This window comes from Neodiprion fabricii, chromosome 1 (assembly GCF_021155785.1).
Source record: "Neodiprion fabricii isolate iyNeoFabr1 chromosome 1, iyNeoFabr1.1, whole genome shotgun sequence".
In the NCBI taxonomy this organism is placed as follows: Eukaryota; Metazoa; Arthropoda; class Insecta; order Hymenoptera; family Diprionidae; genus Neodiprion; species Neodiprion fabricii.
Window position 1 is genome coordinate 32,185,638 of NC_060239.1, and position 15,417 is coordinate 32,201,054.

A 15,417-nucleotide genomic window follows, 5' to 3' on the forward strand; every position below is an offset into this window, starting at 1 on the left:
AAGACAGTCCAACATCCAAAGTCAACCCCAGTCAGCTTTGTAGCCGATTGAGGGTATCTCGGCCCTCAAAATGCCAATCTACCCAACATTTCGGCGGTGCGATCAAGGTGAAAGTCAATCAGTAGGCTTACCTTTCGAACCTGCACGTATCAAAATGAAATGGAAAAAAGGAATAGATTTTGGATCTGTGAACCAGTTTTGTGGAACTTGAAGAAGTCTATATGGCTGCTTATTCCGTATGGGTCAACAACATCCCCTTTTGGAATCGATCGCTTCTATTCCTCTTCAGTCGCTGCGTCGTCATGCGTATCAAAGCATTCGTACAAATATCATTGGGGCTTGTGCTCAGCGGTCAGGAATCGTAAACAGGATACAACTCAGGTAACAAAAGATTTCTTGCCCACTGAGTGACAACTGAAAAGCTGGTTGCCACCCCCAAGTTACTCTGCTTTCCTTTGTCACACGCTTTTACAGTTTTATCATCCGCTCATCCGGAATCCCACCGACCATTCAACTCCACTCATAATCATCTATGATAGACACGTTTCTATCCGCCTGCCCTAGCAGCTATTGGATATGACATGATATTCAAGCCTCAGCAATGGTTTTGGTCTCCTCCGTTACACTGATTGAAAGGACTCTCTACACGCGGCTCGTAAAGCAAGACCTTCTTCGGTACTAATTACATAATAAAAAAGTGATTGCATATTCCGCGCAACACTAACAAGGAATTTATCCCAGGTCGATCTCTCCGATTTGATTTATTTTGTAATATGTTATAGTAGACTAAAGACTAAGTAACACGGTTTTTTTTGTGCCATTAAACACTTTAAGGGGGTGAAACCACCCTCCAAAGTAAAGCATTTCAAGAGGCGATTTGGCAGTTTCACGCACAAGATCATAATATTTTTAAACCAATCCAACCGGATAAGTTTTCTCATAACGAGAAATGAAAAATGTAATTTCCTCAATTAAGAAAAAAGAAACTGCCAAATCACCCCTTGACATGCTTTACTTTGGAGGGTGGTTTCTCCCCCTCAAAGCGTTTAATGGCAGATAAAAAAAAAGTACGTGTCGCTTAGTTCTCAGTCTAATATAACATATTACAAAAGTTTTGAACCGACGAACGATAAGGTGCGTCAAGAATTCATCGACCAAAGTCACATTTACCGAACACTGTGTAATCCACGACTCTCTTGGCATCGTTTAATGTTCGCCAAGCCCGTAGCCCTGCTACCTTTAACCAGTCAACAACCACCGAGACCAACTATTCCCACTTGGTTTCAGGTACCTTCTGTGCTGCTGCGTTTCAGCGGAGCGTCGTTCGTCCGTTAGCAGTTCCCGGCGTCGCGGTCAGAGTATGTCCAATCCGCGATGTCCAGGAAGCACAAGTTCGAGACGCGGACAGCAAAGCACCGTTCAATTACCAACTTGGGCAGTACCAACAGCTACAACAAGAATCGGACCGCACGCCAGAGCTCATAATAACGAACAAGAGACGATAGTAACGACGTGCAACAACGGTCTGGAGCACCGGATTTAAGGTGAATTCTCACTGTGCGTGAATGGCGTAGAGAGTCCTGCAGTGAAACGGTCACGTGATCCTTTAATTAATGTCCCTTCAGGCCGTTGAGTTCAGCCGGTAGAGAACCTCACCTTATCTTCCTAACAGTCGTTCTGGGACTGGTTGTAGATGCGGTGTATGCTCCGTTTTGCATAAAACTAGCGAAACTTTTCACCTCATGACGCTGCAAGGTACCGAGCTCGCGTTTCGTTTATTGATGACGAGCTCGCACAGTTCCCTCGGAATTTAATGGTACTGCCTTCCCACTTGGCGTTCCGCTAAATATCAGATGCATCCCTGATACCTCTACCCACGTTTCGGTGCACCGGTGTTCGGATGGAACACCGTTTAAAAGCAAAGCTGCGGAAACAACTCCTCGCGCGTTTTAATCAGAAAACGTAAATTATAGGCATACTGCGGCAAAGCACCTCGTATCTCCATTGAATATTTCACTGCTATGTTACAAAACGAGAATATCGAGATTCTGAAGGCCAAGAAGTCACTGGATGGGTGACCAAATCAATTTGGCCGAATTTTGACTGCAGTTTCATTGTTTTATACTTTTTTTTTACGATTTCCAACACCCTCAATGTGTCTCATGTCCGAGCGTTTATCAAATTCCTGACTTTCCACACTCTCCAAACGTTTAAAACACTCTGACATATATACATATAATCCAACCAAAAATGCATGCTCTCAGAGTAAGTACAGATCATTGTTATTCGTCGGTGTCAAACTCGAAATTTGATGTTAACAGTGTACGTACAGTGTAACAAATCCGTCTGGTAGATGTCAAGCTCCCATATATATGTCTTTAAGATACAGTGACTCTGTTTTGAATTATTAGAGCATAAACTTGGTAACTGGGCAAAATAGGTAGTAACTTATCTCATATTAAGTTTCTTAAGAAAACAGTCTCACTGTCCTAATCACATGAATAGTCAGTTATCAAAGCTTCGTCACTTCAAACTGAAAACACTGTTACTAGCATTGAACTATGACAATTTTTAAGTGTCATTAATTACAACGTAAATATCGTGCGACGTAATATAACAATTTACAGTCAATCTTATCAAAATACTGAAAGTAACCGACTTTAAAAATAATACTTTCCCTTTATGACAAAGTCTCATTAGCTTTGAACAGTGTAACCTTAATCCCCGGTAGCAAACTATCCCTGGCATGTTATTCGTGTGCATAGTGGTTAGCCAACAGTCCAGACGGAGAGTGAGAAGGGAGCAAGGGCACTTCCAGAGAAACATTACTCGTTTCATTGACGGTAAAATGCTTTATTGGTCAAAGCAGCCACACGTGTGACCACGTTGCTTGGCCAAGAGTCACCGGACACAGTGTAACTCTAGTTGTTCGTCCGCGATTTGAACCCCATTGTCCCGTTCGCAGGTACGAACATGTTGAAGTCATGTTCAAAGGGTGAAACAAAGCGCCCGATCCATATTTTCGACGAGAGGAGAAACTGTTTCAAACCTTAACCGAGTGTAAAATCTGACTCATAAATCGGAGTGTATTTCAGTTGGGCGAGATTCGATTAAACAGAACCTCAGTAAACAGTACAAGCTCCATAAAAGCTTGTTGGCACGGGAGCTGCCCGACAAGAGAACACCCAAAGAGAAACTTGGATTTATTTTCTTCAATAGAACAGGGTTTGCAAATTAGAGAGTTCCCACATCCTTTATTAGAAGCCACATGAATTTATATTAGGTACACTCTGGTTCTCCGTCTCGGACACTCGTTCGGAGCAACGTGACCGATTAATTGTAACTTATCCCGGGTTCGTCGAAAGCCACGCGTTAGGTTACACGACTTGTTATCGACCCGGGGACATTATTTGTAATCGGAAACTTGAAGAAAACTCGTGTAACTTTACCAAGGTATGGGCCCCGGGGAATCGAGGCTTTCTATTTTCGCCTCAGGTCCGCGGAAATCCTCAAGGATCAATGTAATTGACATAAAAAGACGTATACCAAGACGTTTTGAGAGAGGATCAGACGTCAAAGTTTTACTCTCGCGTTTCGTTTTTTACACGTTTTTTGATCGCGGGTGAAAACCTGAATGTATAGCCTTTGAGATTTTCAGCTCACTAGAAGCGAAAACTTGACAAAAACAAGAGCAGAATTGTAGAAAATGTGCCAATTCAAGGGCATTCACAATTGCTTTACCGTAATGAAACTAATTGAATATCTTGAAAGAGATTGAGCTCGAGATGGAGAACCGAATTAATCGGTAACAAATCAATGTGGGTACAATTATTTAGCAACTGATGTTCAATTTGTTTCTAATTGCGACTTGGACAATTCCAACCAAAGATAACTCAAAATGTAAGAGGCAAAACAATGTCTTCGAATGATCGAAGTGACTTGCGCATCCGAGGATGCCTGGAACAAGTTTTGATCGAATTACCGTATTAGGTGTAGTTTGTATGAATATTATAAGACGTAAGGATGTATTGATATTCATTGTATTCCACTGGAGAATTCCAGAGTTTGTTACCCACATGAATTGTATGTTCTGTCATTAGGCTTAAGAGTCTTCATGTGCTTTTCTGGAAGATACATCGATCAAAAATAAATGTTATTTCGCAATCCACACGTACAATTTACTCCGTGGTTAATATCCCCGCTGATATAATAATGATTTTGGATTAGTATACCTTGCCACTAGGAAAACTTTGTTTAAATAAATATACAAATCACGACAGAGAACTGTCAGTTCATCTCTCGTCACACACGACGAGCGTTTCCCGTCAAACTGTTACAATTATTTTCAGCTTCATAATTATTCATCCAAACCGCTTACACCGCTAAACCTGCTTGTTCTCCTGACTCTGACATTGTTCAGTGACTAAATTAAATACGCTTGAACGTTAGCGGAAAAGCTCATGAATATTGGCGGTCAATCACACCGCAAATTTCAGCCCCCGGTCTTGTTAAGAGCTCGCGTACACTTCGCGTCACCTTGTCGTTACCCCTGGTTCACTTCACCGTTATCCATTTTGTGCCTGAAATTTCATCTCCTGTTGATTTTCACTACGTTGTTACCGATAGTCCGCCGAAGAGTTTCTGTGTCGACTTAAAGCTCTAATTGAAAGCGTACGAAGTCTAGATGTTTCAGTCTCAAGTCGTGACAGAAGTGCAGATTTCTCTAATATAGGTGTATTCTTTTAAGCTAGAATGATTATTGTTTGGTTGGAATGAAGTAAAGGACTTTTTATGAACCAAGGGTCGCTGCATATCATGTGTTTTAAATTTTTTGCGCTAAAATAAAAGCAACATTTAGTTCATCATGAAACCGGAAGTAGTCTGATATGAAATAAGTACCGCCGTTATAACTTTACTTCGCAGTTTCAACCGTCTGGCCAGCGTATTAGTAACGCGGCATTTTATTAAAGCACACTCTGTTAACTGCTCCCTAGGAATGCATATTTCGTACGTTGATATCGTAGACCTGCTTCATTTCCATTTTCGTCCTTGCGGTACAGCAAAGGTCTTACACGTTTCCACCCACCGACTTTACGACGCAACGAACAACAAACTTTTCCACAAATCGTTCAAGCATCGAGATTTCGCTGATTTCACGAAATATACGAATTTTAAACCTAAAATCCACGCTCACAGCCTACGCCTGTAACGTGATCACAATTACACGCGGCTATGTTCATACTACTGCCAAATGTTAGTCGCTTTTCTTTTTTACCGAAACGGCAAGTCTCAACGTCGCGTCAGAAATAATGAATCTATTTTCACCGATGATTTTGATAACCTGATATGACATTACTGGGGGGATATTTTTTTTTTTTTTCGTCGAAATGAAGATTCATCCGCGTCATTTTTAATATTCATACATCAACTGCGCTCGAGGTAATATTTTACGTTTTCACATCAGCGAGAGGAGCGACAAAATTCGCATGCAGAGCATTGCTCACCCGGCTGGACTTGCGGTTTTATGTACGTGACAGAATGACGGATTCTACAGAAAATTTAAGGCGACACGGGAAAGTAGAAGATGCCGCGTCCCAAGCTGATGAAAGTGAGTCCTTCGCGTACCCGCGCTAAGTAATTCCATCAAATATCTTAGTGGCAGTGGTCGCTCGGGTTCAAACGTTCAGGGGGCGAAAAAAGTTTTCAAATAAAACCCTATTCTGTATGAATGTATGTACGGGCCTCGGGGACCGAGAAGTTTTTATTCGACCCGAAAAAAAGATCGTATTTCACGGTTTTATTTCACACGGTCACTCTTCAATTACCATCGACGGTATGCCGTGGTCCGAATAGCTTACGTGTCGGTGACCAAACGTCGATGTGATTTCGACAATTTTTTGATCTTCCAACGTCTCATCGTGGCTAAGTCTCACAATCAATTGGCTGATTCGATAATCCGTCGATCGAATAACCAGCGTTGTCAAACTCATTTAGGTATACAGCAAGCTTTTCCCTCGGCAATTGTTCCAAGTTACAGCTAATTGTCATTTCGTTCCTAGAAGTTCCAAAATACGGTGACGAGATATCAAAGAGAAGAGTGGACAAACCTGATTACCGAAAGTCCGGAGGTGACGGACATCCACGGTTCAATTTGTCTAACGGTGTGATTTCCTCTCTCTGCACAGTAGACAAGATGAGGATAGATCAACTTGTCTGTGAACTCGATAAGTGGGTAACGGGTTATCTGAAATTTTCACAACGTTTCGTACGATTCATTCGTATTCGATGAATTGAATGTAAAAACTTGAGCGAAATCTATAGGTACGTCAACTTCGTACAATGATATTAGTTAAACTTTTTACGACTTTCAATACCACAGATGCATGGAATTGAGGAAAGAGACAGAGCGACAAATTGCTGCAAGTAAATGCGAAAACGAGTCGATGCGGAAGGAGTTTGAATTGTGCGAACGTCGACACGGGGATGAAAAAAGCAATCTGAAATTAAGAGTTGGTTTAGAATGAATATGGCGGTAATAACACTGCTCTCTAATTTCCCCTTCGCAGAATTATAACGTTCCTCCTCTTCCCATTAACCCGCAGCTTTTGACGGAAAACGGGGAGCTCAACAAATTAGTAACAAACACCTCACGCTCTCTGGATACTTTAGCAGATCAAATATCAGCCTGGGAACGTGAAACTGCGTTGATTACAGGCACCCTAAATGAGCTTTTGAATGAGAAAAGCCAGATGGAAAAAGAAGCAAGCAGAATGGCAATGAGAGCTTCGCTTTTGGCAGCCGAAGAATCGAGGATCATGGACACGATTAAAATGAACGAGCTCCAGACGAGAATAATGAAGATAAAATCGAGTATGGCGTTGCTCGTTGACAGAGGATGTCAAACTCGGGGAGCTGGAGTACTTTCGTAAATCATGCACGCGGAGGCTTGTTAGTTAAAGTCATTTGAGTGAGCTTTCCTTATTCCTAAGTGAAAGCTAATGGTGCGAGTTATATGATTATTATACCCTTACCGTTTTCACAGAGTGAGGAAATGCTCGCAAGCGATCGTGACTGGGAACTCCGTCGAGCAAAATCAAGACACTCGGTTTCCTTTTCCAATTCCTCTGCACTCGTACTTACATTCCGACATCCAACTCGCAGTGAATTTAGGAGGAAAGACCTAATCCGTCAGCGTTACGCATAAATTTGCCGACCTGCGCAGCTTTAGAAACGGTAGACATAAGTCACGTTCCCGTAACAAAAACTCTTAAATAAAATTAACAACTAATACTTTCGCCTATAGATATTATTTATTATATATACGTAACCCTGATGACAGGGAAATTGGTTCAACTTCATTCTGAGCTACTCGCTCCTCATGAATAACAAACTTTTGAAACGGCACTTGATCCGCCACCCAGTCATCTCGATTTACACAACGACACATCGCAGCTGCAGTGGCGTAACTAAAATGTTGATAACCTGGGGCTAGAATGTCATTCGAGGGCACGCCCGGAGCTTTTATAACCATAGATCTCATGTTTTTCTTCCGCGGTGATAAAAAATCTTTTCCCATCTCGTCGTGCATTTTTCGGTGAAAGAGCTCTGGCAATAACCCGAAGAGGTTAACACATATATAAATTGGATTGTAAGCCCGTCTTCTTTGCGGAAATCAGCGGCACGTTGGGTGAAGTAAAATGAAGGGGGTGAAAAGTAATCATATCGTGAATGGATCCAGGGTGTAATTTTTTGCCGCATGAACAGAATCGAGGGGAAGGAAAAAGAACGAGTGTCGAACCTTTCACAAATTTCCATTTTACAGGATTATTCATTCGTCACATATTACTCACTTATTTTTTTTTTTTATTTCTCTCTCTTGTGCTATTTTTCATCAAAAAAAATACCCCGCGTAACATCTGCGCAGAGATGTTCGTTCCTCGGGATAAAGATGTTAATAATTTTCGGAAGTGTAAGGTGCAGAATCGACTTGTTCAAATCAGGCCCTCTTGCAACTCCGCGATTCGCGTCGCCCAAGACTCGTTACGGGCGACTGTCAGAAGCACAAGCACCGCACATTAGCATATTCAAACCGCAGCACGTATCTAAATTCCGGCACGACGTTCTATACATACCTAGATCGGATATTAGAAAGATTCACACGGATCGCCGCGATAACCTTGGCTTACTTACGATCGGTTTTCCCGGCAGTCTTTTATTCCACGGTTCGTCTTCCTGGTCCTGAAATAGAACGGGAACTTTACGCGCGCATAATCGCCGTGTAGTTCGGTAAAACCGGAATATAAAATCCGCATTCCATTTATAGCTCAATTACGGGCGAGCACAGAATAATATGTACTCGGCTCCTATCGCTATGATTCATCGTACACTGTTTATTTAAACGAGATTCGTGTCACGCCAACCGGCAGTTTTCGGTCACACGGAGAATGTAGATCGGTTGGTCAGGTCGGTGTGATCCGCGTAATGCTCGCAAAGCTTTCGCGTGCAGCTAGGCATTATTTTCGCGGCACATGAAAGCTCGATTTTCGTAGGAAAACTCCTGGCTAGGAAACGCTCCTGATAATTCGTAACATATCATACGCAACTTTCGTCTTGCGCTCAGATCGCACCTTGTTAAGCACTCGAGGGGTTTACCTATAGAGTAGAAAATAATTTATTCGCATTTCGACGAGTGTAATTTAGACGGTTTTCTAATTGATTACGAGCAGATACACAGGACTGGAGACTTTCTCGTGAATCATGATTATTATGCAAGTTCTGCAATTAGGTTTAATACTTCGTATAATTCAAAGTGAACCAAAGCGGCATCGGTTATATAATATAATATTTTACCGTAATGGGTATGTGAGAAATACCTCGCCATAATACGATTACCGGCAAATAACCCGACGAAAATTCGATTCAATATCGAAGGATATAACTTAAAAAGAAAACGTCTCGTTTTTTTGCTGTATAAACTTTGAAATAAAACGGTAAATCGTCGATACTCTGATTTACGAAAGTTACTCAAGTACATAAAAATTCCAAATTTGAATCTACACTGAGAGAAATTTTTAGTTCCGGTTATCGCTCAGTCGTTAACTATTTTCATTTTTTACCACAATCCAAAAATATAGTTCTAGATACAAAATGAACATTAGTTTTCTAGCTATTACCAGAACGTCTAGTATCAGTTACTATTCTTTCTCGTTATGAGCACTGTTACTATATTTTCTTGCAACTGTTGCGAAAATTCAATGCTTGTGCAACGATAAATTGACGCTAAAGCCTTGTTTAACTAAAAAAGTAGAGTAAACCTCACAAACCGATTTTACGTTCCAATTACCAAAAAAGCATCGACAATAGCGCAAAATGGTTACGTGTACCTCGTTTTCCGTAATTCCGAAAATATTCAAACAGTTTTTTCAACGATACCTGTTTTACTCTATTTTTCTAGTTACCATAACAAATGAAATTCTTCTCAGTGTATAGTTCAACAGTTTTATTATGAATCTGTAAAAAGTTAGAGAAGAATTTCATGTTTAAGAACAAAACGCCAATGATCCTGAACTATCGCTTCAGTTTAATCGATGATTTAATACCACCAACGCACTGCTTTAGAGAAAAAACAACGTAAAAGTATATATAAAAATTACTCAACATGCAAATTGCACAATTACTTAATAGTGCACTGTTAATTCCATGCACGTACGCGATTCACAGGAGGTATGCTAATATTTTAGCAAACAAATATCGGAGCCATCTATAGTCGAGGTCGAAGCTTAAGGTGCGTATTTTTTTTCACCTTACCGACCGTCAGAACATTCTTACAAACTGAGAACTGATCCCTTACCGACGCGAGATCGAACCCAATGCTGCTGCTCTCTGTGATTTTCAACCGGTAAAACAGATTCTCCGGAAACTTGCTTCGTCGATAAGGAAGGACGAAGCACGTGGACTTAACAAATATAGTTACTTATGAAAAGTTTCAATAAAAATGACGGAAACAAAATGGAAAGAATTTCAGGTATAACGGAAGTGTCATTTAGTGAGTAACTATTCTACGAATACATAAGCAGAAGTAGGATAATTTAGACAAAACTTGATTTGAACAAAACGATAGCGGTGACCGTGAAAAAGGGGAAATCCAGTCGTTCTGATTTCCTCTCTTTCTTGGTATCACGGATGAACGAGGTACCGCGACCCCGAGAATATAGCATTAAATTTGCGGTCAGCACAGCAGATCCTTCAGACAGGTTGGCGGACAGGCGATCAAAAAAGATTTAGCATAATCCACGAGTTACGTCGCGATTTTAGCATGCCGACTGCAGGACCACGACGATCTCCTCATCCGGGCTCTGAAATTCTCGAAATTATTTTAAGAGTGAGGTATTTCTAGAGTTTCGCTGCTGCAGGAGAAGAGACGGCGAGACTAGCGGGATGCCTGGACTCTGGAGTCACGTCCTCACATATGAGGTATACGCATAAAACACGGCGCTTCAAGACGCGGTTGGAATAATGGAGCCAGGGCTAATGTGGGAGCTGTTGACCACCGGAGTGCATTTTTTATGCCCCTCGCCTCTCGGGCCCAGACTACGGGGCCCAAAACTCGGAGAACGATCGGGCCGCGTGCGTTAATATCCTCGCCTCTCTTTAGCCGCATGCAAATATCTCGATACTGAGAAGCGATCGGACGTAGAGAACGAATAAGGATAAGGACGGGGAACCGCAGGCGCCACCGACGCAACGATCGATGCATGACGGTACATCTATATCTATACATATGCATCCGGTACCTACATTCAATTCTGCGCATAAAACGGTTGCTCGCTTCCTTCCGCCGATCGACAATTCATTCTCCCGTAGAGGAATAGAGAGCGATTTGATTAACCGAGGAGGGTTCGAATCCTCCGCAATTTGTGTCAAGTTCGCGCCTCGGACTCTGAGTCTCTTTTTGATGCATCCGTTGCCACGTGTGAACTCGTCATTGCATATTCGTGGAGTGAAAAACGACGAGAACGCATTCTCGTCTATTATATGGTCAGGTTGAAGACAGGCTCGCGATCTTGCGAGATTATAGCGGGACGATAACAAGACGGAATTTGCATTTCACAGAATACCCGTGTCAACGTAAATACGTATGTCCTCGGTGTCTCCTTCCAACGAATCCTTCGCCCTCGTCTTTCTACTGCGTGCAAAGTTCTTGTAGCTTTCACCTCGACTGTTTCAACTGAAATTGACGTCAATTGCGGCGCCGATCTGACGTATCGATTATATTATCCATAGTCTAGAGCCGGCGATACGATCGGCCCAAGAGACGCAGGTACGTGTTTTATACACACGTGCTTTCGATACGCAGCTCCTGCACTCGATGAGCAGCTTGCTACGGAGCAGATGTTCGATCATCTGCCTGCACGCACCGCGGCTCGCCATTCGGCCTGAAAGACAGTCGTCAGTCACACCGATCCGGGTATATCTTCACGCCCGAATTCACAGGACTATCCTAACAATGACCATGCAGGCTGCCAGAAAGCTCCCTTGTACAGCATATGTATAATGTACGTACATTAGGGTGTCTCGGAAAAACACAATTTGCGATTTTACACCGTGGCACCCCCCCGAGAAGTTTGCTTATGTTGAAAGAAAGGTTGTGTCGAACGATGAGCGTTCTACGTTGTGTGGAAGATCGCGCTCAATTGATTTTTCACTTTTATGCATTTTTTTAAATTTGTGAAGTATCGTGAATAAAATTGTTTTTCTATCGCTTACATCAATCGTAATATCAATTTACGTGACAAGTAAGACCCGCAATTGTAATATCAAGTCTCCAGTTGATGTTTGAGAAGTGTATCTGAAGACTTTTTTTATTATCAATTCAATCTCATAAAATAGTTGCAATTTAATATGAACTTGTAATTTAGGAGAATAAGATTCCCGGTTGATGTATCGTTGTGTTGTGGATCGTGGTCTTTAGGTTAAATATAAATGTCAGGAAGGAAATAATAATTGAAGTGCTGCAACGTGTTTCTTCGCAAATTCGAAAAAAATGTGAAAAAAAGTGAAAAATGAAACGAGCTCAAGCTTCCACGTAACGTAGAACGCTCATCTTTTCAAAAAATCTTTCTTTCGACCTAAAAAAATTTTTCAAGGGAATATCACGTGGAAAATCGTAAATTATTTCTTCCTCAAACACCCTAATGCACGTGTAATTGCCCTACACTTTCCCTTCATTCGCCAACACTGATTCTTTTATCAACCCAGCGGTTTCTTACCGTGCACCGAGAAGCTTTCGAAAATCGAGTCTCGTTAGGTGCTATCGTTTCCTTTCGGTTCACTCCGAGTATACGTATACGGTTTCGCGTTAACGAGTAAGCCGTCATCCAATACAGAACCTGGCTGGCGTTACACGCACGTGTGTATTACCTTGGTGGCTGGTTTCTACTAGCTAAGCGGTAGTTCTCAACTAGGGGTTAAGAAGGCTAGGCGTTATATGACCAGAATTGGCAGCTTGACCGCAACCAATTGTTCATCCTGTGCAGTCCGAAAGGACAAAGAAATAGGCCGAGCATCCGTAAACCTTGCGAATTTCCAGACTTTCGAGTAATCGCACGCAGCTGCCGAAGTCCGCCTGTGATTATACAGGAATATACGCAGTTCTTTGGACATGGGGTGAGATGGCTGAGCACCCCTAACCAAAGAAGGGACGCGTGCCACGAGCCAACATCTGCCGGCCGCCCCTCGAGCCGGTGGTACCGAATATTTCGAGAACGTACCATCGGCTCCGATTACAAAAAACGCTTCCGCAGGAAACGGCAGACCCCAGATCTTTCCGTGACATCCACCGAGCACGTACAAGCACCATGGGCTACGTAAAGCTAGAGTCTCTTCGGATCAAACGGTTCACGACGACGAACACCCGTAGTCTTGGAAATAACGCGAGTATTTTCAGAAAAGTATATAGACGCCGATGCGGGATGAGAGTATGTCGGGCTTGGTTGCGATCCTTTGCAAAACGAATCATGAGAAACGACCGATTCACTAACATGTAGCGACGATACGCAGAGTTAGATGAAAATAAATAAAAGAGAGAGAGAGAGAGAGAGAGAGAAAAACACGGATATCGAATCTCTTCGTTGCAGGCGTCTCGGAGTGCGTTTGGAAAGTCTCGATTAATAAACAACGAAGTATATATGATAAGAGAAGAAGATGAGAAAAGAGTGTGTATATATATATATATGGAGAAAAAACAAAGGAGAGAAAGAGAAGAAAAAAATACGGTTATTCGGTAATTGTATTCGACGCAGGGCTTGGTTTCTAATTAATTTAATTGACCGTCGGAAACCAGTTTGGACGACCCGGTCTTCACTTATTTTCGGTGGTCGAGATGGAGGCCAGTTCGTTATACATACCGCGAGACAGTGCAGCGGCGAAGGCTTACACGTGTATCCGTTTATACGTGTTATATACACGAACGTGTTGCACGTAGGTGACGTTTCCATGGGATGCATTTTCCCATAATTGTACGATTTGTATGCGCGATGGAGTACCAAAGCTCTCACAATCAGATTGATTTGGGTATGCATGCTAAGGAATTATTCCGGGGTTGAAGCCCTGCTATTAGTCAAGATCGGAAAACTATTAGCCGTGGATTTTTAAGTGAAGATTTGATTTAATGAGATTAATTCTTAAAACCGATGTAAAACGCATTCAATTCACTCGATTATTTATTACGTTGACGTACGTGATGTAATACAATCGTCCAACCGATCACCATAAATACACGTGTTTTCGGAGTTTGATCAGGCAACCTGCGTATTTTTTCAACGAAAACGAGGGTAGGTATAATAAAGATTGAAAAATGTAATTTTAAAGGTGGAAAATCGGCTCGAGAGAAGCGTTTTCAATTAGTGGCGAGCCGTAAATAGACGCCTGAAATTGAATTTAAGGAAAAAGTTGTCCAAAGACGCGGCGAATGGAACTCGTGATAAATTACCTGGACCTATACTGACTTTTCGAAAATGATACACGAGCTTCGGGATTCGTTTCGTAAAAATTATCGCGCCTCGGTATCCTTGAGAACGATTCTTTCCGAGCTGTCGTAGAATTTCGTGTGATTACTCGGGCGGAGAAACTCGCCGGATGAAGAATTGCGCGTGAGGCCTGCGGGAATCAGCCGGGATATCGCTGGATGCAGACCGGGAGAATAGAGCCGGGATCGCATTGTGCGTGATCCGGGATGCTGAAAGGACGCAGGACCAAAGCCGACCGCCGGCTCCGACAACATCCTTCTCTTTGTCGGGGAATAAATTCCTGGAGCATTTTCCGCGTAAGGAATCGGTGACAAATTATGTGTCGGCATACGCGTACAGTGCTGCAGCTGGCCCTTGGTGAACCCATTGTCGCGAAACAGTTCCCATAGGTAAAACAAAACACGTGACAAAACGAAACCGGTTGCATCGCGGTACACCTTACACACATGTATACACGCAATTTCAGGATTTTCGACAGATGCGTAATTTGCGAAAAGTACAACACCGGTCAACGCGAATTTCGAGTCTCGGTTTCCAAATGTCAAATGTTTACTTCCTAATATAACTGTTGAAAGAAAAAATGATTTTATTCGATAAAGTTTGCTTTTTCTAGAAACCAGAACGATATTTCGGATCTTAAGAGAAATTACCTATTTCCTCGAGCATTTATTGTAAATAACAATTAAAGAAACTTCACTTCAGCATTTAAATCACGTTTATTCAAAAATTTAATTTTGAAACTGAAGTTTGTTTAATTCTTATTTTCAATAAATGTTCAGAGAAAATAGGTTATTTTTCTTAAAATCTGAAACATCGTTCTGTTTTCTACAAACGCAAACTTCATCTAATAAAAACATTTTTTCTTTTATTAGTTACGTGGAGAAAGTCAAAATTTGACATCTAGAACCCAAACTCAAAATTCGTCTTAACCAGTGCTACTTATCAACGGAAAAAAACACAAAAGCAAACTTTACAAGATGCATAGAATCAATATTTACCGATTCAAACATATATTTTTGTTGACATGTGCTAATTATCGAAAGTCGCTGAAAGAAAAAAAATAATTGTATTCTGCAAGTTCCGAATAAAAGTGCAGGGCAAGTTCTGATTTCTGATTATAATCTGAAACGATGCACCGCGTCTTCTCCATTCGCTGCCGCAAAGATAGAGTGCGGTATAACGATCAGTTATGAATACGAAGGTATAAACATATTATTCTCGTACGGGAAATCGCAACAAGAATCGAATACCAATCCAACGAACAGATACAGCGAGTCGGGACAGAGCTCAAGACTTATACAGGCAATTGTAAAACGAATCACGAACTACGGTAGGTACGTAAGTATAAGTAAAACCTTGCGCAGCGTTCGTCCGTAGGTAGCAAGCTTCG

At 41.9% G+C, this 15,417-nt stretch overlaps 1 protein-coding gene across 4 annotated transcripts in view; it reads left to right on the top strand.

The window, feature by feature from the left end:
- Positions 1-4,259, top strand: part of LOC124174371 (neuropeptide CCHamide-1 receptor-like) — a 69,490-nt gene extending 65,231 nt beyond the window's left edge. For all 4 annotated transcript variants that reach the window (XM_046553453.1, XM_046553455.1, XM_046553456.1 and 1 more), the window contains one exon: positions 1,288-4,259. In XM_046553453.1, coding sequence (XP_046409409.1) covers positions 1,288-1,543 — 256 coding nt within the window. In that variant the 3' untranslated portion in view covers positions 1,544-4,259. The remainder of the gene's footprint in view (positions 1-1,287) is intronic.
- The last annotated feature ends 11,158 nt before the right edge of the window (positions 4,260-15,417 follow it).